Source organism: Castanea sativa, chromosome 9, assembly GCF_040712315.1.
Source record: "Castanea sativa cultivar Marrone di Chiusa Pesio chromosome 9, ASM4071231v1".
Classification (NCBI taxonomy): Eukaryota; Viridiplantae; Streptophyta; class Magnoliopsida; order Fagales; family Fagaceae; genus Castanea; species Castanea sativa.
In genome coordinates, this window is record NC_134021.1 from 4,707,934 (window position 1) to 4,718,059 (window position 10,126).

The following is a 10,126-nucleotide window of genomic DNA, read 5'->3' on the forward strand; positions in this document are numbered from 1 at the left end:
TTGGGTTTTACAATTTCATGTCATGTGACTCAATGTAAGTATCACACGTCATATAAGTATAATAATATTATTAAGGGAAAAATATACAAAATACTCATGTGGCCCCTAAAAACACACAGCTCCCTTGTAGTATTGTTCTATATGCGAATTGTTTAATTATGTAATATCTAATTCCTTTGGGGCATATGAGTGTGATAGAAAACCCCTTTGTGGTTTTTTTTTTCTTTTTAATGTAAAAATACAACTCTAAATATGGATACAAATCATCACATGAATAACTCATTGCTCATTTTAATGGATGCATGCTGGTTTACAATTGAAACAATATCATAAGGGCAATACTTAAGTGTTGCATTCAAAACTTCAAGGATTCTCAGGTTTTACCAATAACCCACATAAGGATTTTGTGTATTATCTTTATTATTGACATTTTATTATGAGTGAAATTTTATTACAAAACTAACCCAAATATTCAAAATATTGCTCCAATTAAAAGTCAATTACCAAACTAATTAAGAAATACAAAATAGGTTTAATTATTTTATTACTTAAATTATAATTTTGGTTTTGATAAAAGAGTTTCTCTAACATATTTTAGAAAATATTTTTTAAAGCTTTTCATTGGGAAGAAAAAAGAAAAAAAAAGTGATATTAATTTTTTTTAATATAGTTCGTTAATAAATACCCTAAGAGTAACATATTAACGGGCCCAATTATATATTAAATTTTTTTTTCTTTTAATCTACATATGATCTTGGTTAAAGCTAAGGTTTTACTCAAATGAATCTCCTTTTTTCATATGATCTTGGTTAAAGCTAAGGTTTTAATCAAATGAATCTCCTTTTTTCATAGCACCCCCTGCTCCCGAAATCCCACTTATAAGAAACAATGGGCCAGGTGATATTTCTCAAAACTGTTAATGTAGCCTTTGTTTTTGGTTCTATTTTGATTCAAAGCAACGGACGCGTAACTAACATACATAACAGCTCTTACAAATATGAATATGACACGAGATTCCTCCGATCATTTTTGTTAGGCTGCGAGATGCTTGACACCCTTTTTTTGGTCAAAGTGGCACCGAAAGAAAACCAAAAAACATGTGCTTCGTGAAACATGTTTACATATAATATGAAGGAAAATTCAAATGCTTACAAGTTGCCAATTTGTCTTCTTTCACAGATCTTGCATGGAAACCTTAACTCTATGAAATATATAATCCCTAATTAAACTATAAACTAAGGGAAAAAGTTAACAAAAACTATAAATTAATGGAAAAGATAACAATATACTAAGAGCATTAGTTAAGAAAAAAAAATTAGAAACTTTTTATAGTAAAAAGAAAAAAAAAATTGACAGTTTTTTATATTTTTCATAATATTGAAACCTTTCTAAAATATCTCATTAACAAATATCCTAAAGACGAGAAATTATTAGATCCACTAGAAAGATTGCTGACGTGATCCTCTTTGACCTCTTAACCGATAAAATGTTCTTATTTATGTAAATGTAACATCATCTGATAATTTTTATTTTTTTATTCTTTGTGCTGATTAAAAAGCTCACTCACACATTTGCATAGATGACTGTCTCATTGGTTAAGAGGACCACCTCATCAATCCTTATGATGGACCTAATAATTTCTGCCTAAAGACATCTATTAACCGGACCTATAAACTAATTAGATGCATAGCATCGCTAATTTAATAATTTATCACCCCTAAAAAAAGTTATATCACAAAAGGGCATACACTCACCGACCTCTGTAACTGTAAAGGGAGTACGCAATCTTAAAAGCTACTTTGGAATTGCTCACGAAAACTGCACTTGGGAATTGGGATTGTTTTTCATGAAAACCCTGACCTTTTGAATGAACTTTTGAGGATTCGATTATGTGTTTTAAGCAAATGATAAAACCAAACTACCTCTAAACAAAACATGACAAGAACTTTGGAGATTGTTGGGTTGATGATGATGATTATGATTGGAATTTAGTGAAAGTTATATATGATTATGAATAGTAAAGCACGCTGTTTTCAGAGCAAATAGACTGACACACAAACACATGTAACTTGTAAAGAGTGAAATGCAATTGATTTAAAATACTTTTTTTTCCTTTCCTTAAAAGTTTAGCATAATTTACCTATATACAAAGTATGAGAAATCAGTTCTCCAAACATGGTGTACTACAGATGCAAAAAGAAATTTAAAAACAAAAATAAAAACCCAGCAAGGATAGCACAAAAGCATTTGCTGACCACGGAATTTTTGCCAAAATTTCACCGGGAAGCCAACGACCAAAAATTCAGTAGAAAGGAAGGTGAAACGGAAAACCAGCTCATAAAAGCCATAGCTGTAGCAGTCTCAAACCTTGTGCAGTGGTTTATGGCACATTTATTAAGATCATTGCCAATGAGTACTGTTATGCCCGCAGATGCACATGCAGCAGCAAATGTAAGAGTGGATGTGATCTGCACAATAACAAAAAAAGCATCTGGTAAGCTGGAGATGGACTCAATTGGGCCTTAAACAAAATCTTCATGCTTACCTAATGCACCAATCTTACTTTCCACACCATTGATATTATAGTAATCACACATCAATACAGTATTGATTAAAGAACAAGACTAGCAACAGTAATTGCTCTTAGAAATGTAGAATTTCAGTATCCACCAATCATCAAGAATTACTCAAAAAAAAAAAAGAGATCAATTAGTGATGGCAAATTATTCCTCCACAAGAAGCTCCTGTCCTATCGCCCCACATTAACTTCCCCATAAGAAACACTTATTAGACTTTCAGCTGATTACTAAATCACATTATCAATTCATTCAACAGATTAATGAAAAGAAACAACCTACAGCTACAAGCCACTTTCCTAGTGTTTAACCAGATTTTACATGGCATCTAATCAAAAACCAATTCCAACACAAGCGTAGCAAGGCTTGAACATGCCAGTTTACATACCCCATCGCCAATGGTGAAGAAACTGACAACTCTGCAGTTCCGTAAGCTTCGTCTCACCAAAATGGCATATAAATCAACAACTGCCAGAGAAAAGCTCCACAAACTTTGCAAGCTAACAGCAACGACAAGGTAGCTGACACAGGAAAAAGCATGAAGAGTTCATGTTATTGAAATTTATTTACTTTTTAAAAGAAAAACAATGAACTATTAATCTTACCTACAAACTAACTTACATAATCATTTAAATGGTTCAATATATTTACATTCACAATTAATAACTAATACCACATCAATTGGTGAACAGGGTAAACAACCTTAGAACAGCAGAACATACACAATGCAACTGGACTTTTTCACCCACAAAGGTACAAGGATCACATAGAAAGATGAGCTCAAAGTCCATGCTTAGATAATTATTACCAAAATAATCTAAACAGGGATCACATTAAACAAGCAAGTGCCTATGGGCAATTGTTGTACTCAATAGAGCTAAATATTGACTTCAAGGGCAGTATTTTATTTTTGGATAAGTAATGATATTTTATTGTGAAAATACTACTTAATGAAGAATACAAAGAAGTCTAAAGAATTACAAAAAAATAAGTTATTAGGTACAGAAGTATAGCAACTCTTCAAAATGAACAATAGAATTACTGTTGGTAAAACTAAAGCCCCACGTATGAGACTAGTCAAACAATACTATAATCAATACTATTTGCAATTGAGTCGCCAAACTTTCTGCATATTCAAAAGAACGGCAATTTCATTCCCTCCATAAAGTCCACACCAAGCATAAAAGGAACTAGATTCCAAATATCCAAAGAATGTTTCCCAAACCAATTCCTCCAAGTCCAACCAAACAAGATATCCATGATCATCGTTGGTAACCGCCATTGAATTTCAAAAGATCTAAATACATGACTCCATAAAGAGTGAGCTACACTGCAATGCATCAATAGATGATCCACTATCTCCCTGCTATACCAGCACATACAACACCAACCCTCTAAAGTACAACCTCTCTTTGTGAGATTGTCACAAGTAAGTATCTTACCCCAAGCTACTGTCCATTCAAAAAAGGAAACCCTTCTTTGAGCCTTAACAGACCAAATACTGCTCCAAGGGAAAGAAACTGCACTAGGATCACATAAGACAGAAAAGAATGAACAAACATCAATCTATCACAACACTCTCTCATATGAATGTTTGAGTAAAGAAAATTTAGGAAGGAACTTACTGACTCCAATTCCCAATCATTAAAGTCTCTATGAAATTTAACACACCAGCTTGTGCCTCCCCATTTATCTGACTAACAAACAATAAGTGAATAGATGCATTACTATCTGATGAACAAACAAGCAACTCTGGCAGTATCACTACCAAAGACAACAATCCCCATCTCTCCATATGTTGACATCTCTGTGGCCATTTTCCATGTGGAGCATTCGGCATTATTGGACCATTCACCAAAACTGTTGAATATACAAATAGACCTGCATTCCTCCTCCAAGCCACTGAGTACCACACAAAATGGGCCGAAGTAGAGGGGAAGAACTCCTTCAAAGGGTGATTCCCACATCAATGGTCATACCAAAACTGTACACAATTACCATCACCTACATCAAATGACAAATAACTTATAAGTCTGTCCCATCCTGCTCTAATACTTTTCCAAAGGCTACAACCATGGGTTCCTCTAAAAGGTTCCGAAATCCATCCCCACCATTTTCACCATCATTTGTAGCTATTACCTGTCTCCATAAATGTGTCATCTGTCCCGAATCGCCATGACCATTTCCCCACTAAAGCTTGATTAAAGGATCCTAACTTCTTTGCACCCAAACTCCATTGGCAGTAGGAGAGCAAACTGTATCCCACACCACCAAATGGTATTTGAACTCATCACCCAAACCACCCACAAAAAGTTGCGCTGTAATTTCTCTGACCTGTTTGCCACATCGGTGAGAATGGTAAACAAGGACAAATAGTACGCAGGTTCAACATGTAGTAAATGTCAAAAGCACACACTTATCTGAAGGCTTTCTAACTAATAATGGGATTGACTAAAAAGTTTAAATTACAATTTACAAAGATAATAGGTCAACAAGTGGGAAACAGGGGATTGATTAGTATTGAATTTCAACAGGTTGGAGACAAAAAGTCAGAGAGGACTGGCTGGATGCAAATCTTGTATCATCCCCTTGTAAGTTATAAAAATATTATCTGTCATGACTATAAATCTTCCCCTTCATTGACGAGTCTCCACTTATCTTTGATGAGAGAGAGAGAGCAATTAAGTTTAAAAGGGTCTGGTTAATATATGCCTTTTAAGGCATAAATTACTCATTTATTTTGAAAACATTTTATGAAAAATTGAAAAAACTGAAAAAAAAAAAAAGTTAGTTACTTTTTCATTTTTTCATAAAAAGTTTCCTAAAATAGTTTACTAATGTATGCCCTATGCCCTAACCCTTAGGGCATACGTTAGTAAAACCCAAGTTTAAAATGGTGATCTTGTTATGGAATTAACTCTATGTTCTTTCAAAATGTTTCAGCTCTAAGTTTCAATTCAAGGCTTTTTTTTATATACCAATTTAGTGATAAACCAGCATTCCAAGATGCATTTAGTCTAGCAAATGGTCCACAGTAGAAGATCACACGGTGGACTCAGTCATGCTAAATTATTAAGATATGCTACTTTTGCTGCCAACCACCACTTATGCTAAATGTTGATGATATAAACTACCAGTTATCCATCATATACAAAAGATATAAATGATTCACATAAGATAAAAAGAAGAACATTGGACTCAACCTTCTATAGAGAACTTAATTTGAAAAAAAAAAATCTGAATTGGAAAAATTATTATTTTGGTCTCATCAATGTCAATCAAGTGCCAACAAGCAAGCCCTGTGCCACAAACATCTTGACGCCCGTCATTTTTCTCTCCTTTCCTTTTTACTGGGGAAGGGAGAGGTGGGGTTCGAACCTTAGGCACCGGGCACCACAGAGAGTGCTGGTACCACTAGGCTAACACCTTGAACCCCACCCTAACATTTTTTCTAACTGTACGTGTAATCTATGTTACAAATAGTGTATACTGGAACTACTATATAGTAAATTCAACATCCATAAATGGTAGAAAAGAAAAGGGGTCTTAAATATCTCTACCAGAATGAGTACAATACATAAAAAGAAACCCATTTATGAATCCACCCTCTACACAATCGCCATGGACCCTATTTCACTTACCAATAAATAAACAAAAAACTGTACATAGTTTCAAAGATTCTTCTTTTCGATGTTCAGTACTTCAATTATAATAAATTTGGTTGAGGAATTTATTCAAACACCTTTCATGCAAAAAATTTAGGAAGAACAAATCTTAAAAGTAAACAAAACCCACATAACAAAAGAGTCGAAGGAAGTACCAGAAGGCAGAGGCGGAGGCGAAATCGGAGGTGGAAGCCATGACGAGGAGAGAGATGACGGCGAAGATGAACTGAAAGAGACGCAAAGCAAAGCCGCCACAAGTACCAGGCATGCCTTGTATGTCCTTCATCCTCGCTCTCGGCACATTCTGCGCCGTCTGTGGCGGCGCCTCCACCGGATGCACCGATGGCCGGCTCACATACATCGCTGCTGCTTTTTTCTCCTTAAAAACCCAATTTCCCGAACCTTAATTTTTACACTACTACTACTTTAGTGGTAATTGCAAGAAGGTATTTTAGTGATTGACAACAAAATTGGGAGTGAGTGAGTGTGAGACTGTGAGAGTCGAATAATAACAATAATGATGAAAAGAAAAAGACTGTTTTTTTTTTAATATTAATATGGGTTACTATTTTGTCGACTTCTAAATCAATAGCGTGGCTCGTCGGTCAGTGTGCAGTGACTGACTCGTGACACGCTTATGATGTTAAGAGCATTAGCTCTCCATTTCCGGGTCCTACTCCTATCTATCTATCTATCAATTTTATAAAATTCTCTTTCGAGAAAGAATCAATGTTATAAATTGACTAGTCGGCAACCGGAAAGTTTAGGAAGGATTCCTAAAATTTAGTGATATTCATTAATTCATGAGATATTCATTAATTTATGAGATTTTAAGTTTGAAACTACTCGCTGCTTGGGGCCACCCAAAGAGTGGGTGCTCTTATTATCCAAAAATAAAAAGAAAAAAAAAAGTTTAGGGTGGTAAATGAGCTGAGTTATGTTAAATATTAAGTTTAAATTCGTTCATTTAATTTTTTTTGAAACACAAGTTGAGTTTAAGATCATCACCAAATTTATATTATATATAAGAAGATTCAACTTTTTAAACTGAATTTTTATGTGGTTTAAAAATACTTTCATTAATGAAGAGTGACTTCTCTTATAAATAGGGCCATAAATGTCAAATAACAAATTTTATTTAGAATTTAAAACGAGAACTCCTAAAATTTAGAATTTTTTCCCCTCACAATCATCTTTTAATTCCCTAAAATTTATCATTTTTTATTCCTTTTTCATATAAATAAAAGTTAAACACCCCCAATTTAAAAAATAAAAAACCAAGAGTTCCCCTAAAATTTTCTTTCCCTCACATTTATCTTGTTTTTAAAGAAATTACAGTTGTTGCTTATATATAAAATTTATCATTTTTATTTGTTTGAAAAATAAATATATAGATTTCCAAATTATAATATATGCAAATTATTAATCTTTACTATATTAAAAAAATGGAAGAGCCTTTGAGTATTTGCAACACGCATGCTTAGAGGCTAATAAGATTGTATGTTCAAATTTGACTCATTTTCTTGTCGATTAAGTTCAAGTTTGTTCACAAGCTACTTGATTAACTTATCTTTTTCATATATATTGTGAAACAATGACTAAAATGTTTTACCTCTTTACAATTTTATGAATTTTTACTACTAATAGATTGTTTATAATTAATAAGCTACAAATAATAATTTAATATCATATGAACTTATTGACAAACTTATATAATTCAATTTCAAGTCTATATAAATATATTTTTAGACAATTATATATGTAAAAATATAATATTATATATTTAAATCGTGTCTTCATGTTCACGAACTTGTTCACAAAAACATTATTATGTTTGAGCTCAACTTGTTTAATAATTGAGTCTAAACTAAAGATTTGAACTTTGCTTGTTTTCTAAACAAACGAAAATGAACAAGTTTTTTCTTGAGTCGAGCTCAATTTATTCATAAACTGCTTGGTTCATTGATAGCCCTAGGAAAGTTTTATCAATTCATAATATGATAATACAATTTTGCTTCTTTATTTTATTTTTTAAAATATGAAATTTAATAATTATAAAAATGTATTATAAACATTTATTATAAATTAATTTGATAATTATGTTCGTATATTAAATATAAGACTAAAATGCAAATTTTACCCTCTAAATTTTACTGGAATTCATTTAAGTGTTCTACTATAAATTTCATTCAATTAAATCTTAAAAATTCAAATTTATCCAATTCAAACATTTTGTATAATTCTATTAAAAAATAACCTTCAAGTATGCAAACTAATGAACAAAAAAAATGTGAACAAAAATTTTCACATAAAAAAATCTATAAATATTTTTATTAATTTTATATATTTGTTTTTATGTGAGAAAAATATTTTTTAACGGCAATTTTTTTTTTAGTGAAACTGGATAGAATACCTAAATTAAATAAATTTGAAAATCAGATTACTCAATTGAACGGAAGTAAAGTTAGAAGATTTGAATGAATTTTATCAAACTTAGAAGGTGTAATTTACATTTTAGCCTAAATACAAATATTCTACTACTTAAATATAATATGAAATACGAAGATTCTAATGAATGATTTAAATATAAAATTAAAGTAAATTTAATTAATTATATATATATATATATATATTAGAATGATAACATGTAAAATTGTGAGACATCAAAAGTTTGTATGACATAATTTTTTGAGATCAACTAAAAGTTAAAAGCAAATATGCAAAACTCAACCTATAAGTTTCACCATAATTCATTTTAGACCTCCAACTCTGCTTTGTTCGTTTCAGACCTCAAAGTTTCAAAGTTATTCAATTAAGGTCTTCTATTAGCCTCTGTTAAACTAGTATTTGCAATGAATGTTACATAATTAAAATGATATTTGCAATAAATTCATATAAAAGTGATGTTATATAACTCTAAACCTATCAACTCAATTTATTAAAAAAATTGTGGAAATTTTGCTTTTCTCATTATTCTTTTCTCACATGAATATTCTGATGGAATAAAGTATAAAGGTTCATAATGCCAAGACAACGAGCTGCACTAATTTTATATAGTTATTGCCTTTTTTTTTTTTTTGTTAAAAGGATATATATTAGAAACTAAGAGTTAGCCACATGGGCAGAGGTGTTACATAGTCTTTAACAAGAAAGACTAGAGAGGTCGTGTATCAAAAGGTAAGACAACTCCACAGGCGGAGAGTCTAGGATACACAATTCTAGAGCATCAGCATAGGCATTCGCCTCCCTGTAGCAGTGTTGGATTTTCTAGAAGGGCAGCTGGTTCAACAGGTTCTCTCAATCATCAATAATAGGTGCATAGTTAGCCATAGATACCTCATTGTTTGACAGAAGGTGGATCACAGATTTAGCATCAAGCTCAATTTCAACAACTTGGACTTGTAATTGCAAGCATAGGATTAGGCCATCCCTTACTGCCCAGAACTCAGCGTCAATGCTGTTAGCCCAACCTATAAATCTAGTGTAACCCTTTACCCATCTCCCTTGATGATCTCTTATCAGACCACCACCTCTAGCAAGCCTAGGACATCCAAGACCAGATCCATCAGAATTTAGTTTGAACCAGTTTTGTGTGGGGAATTCCCATCTCACTATAATATCAATTTTTGGGCTGGCTGTCTCTTGGTTAGACACCAAGCAAGAGAATTCAGATGCAAGGAATTCAACATCCCTAATGAAAGAATGGTTTATATGGAGATTTTGGAAGCTACATCTGTTTCTTTGAAGCCATAAATTCCGAATACTGGAAAGGAAGAATGAATTCCATAGGAAAGGTTTATTAGGCATGGGAGTCTCTTTGCAAGAGTTAACTTTGAACTAAGTAGAGCAAGGGGAAGTAAAGAATTCAGTATCAGGACCATCAAT

General features: G+C 32.3%; 1 protein-coding gene across 1 annotated transcript; it reads right to left on the minus strand.

Annotated features, from left to right (window-relative positions):
- Positions 1 to 2,063: 2,063 nt before the first annotated feature.
- LOC142609691 (CASP-like protein 5A2) lies at positions 2,064 to 6,904 on the minus strand. The gene is made up of 3 exons (XM_075781349.1): positions 6,397 to 6,904; positions 2,965 to 3,097; positions 2,064 to 2,468 (listed from the first exon to the last, which is right to left on the minus strand). Exons 1-3 carry the CDS (start codon positions 6,600 to 6,602, stop codon positions 2,277 to 2,279), a joined length of 531 nt encoding a protein of 176 aa, XP_075637464.1. The 5' UTR covers positions 6,603 to 6,904; the 3' UTR covers positions 2,064 to 2,276.
- Between the last annotated feature and the right edge of the window lie 3,222 nt (positions 6,905 to 10,126).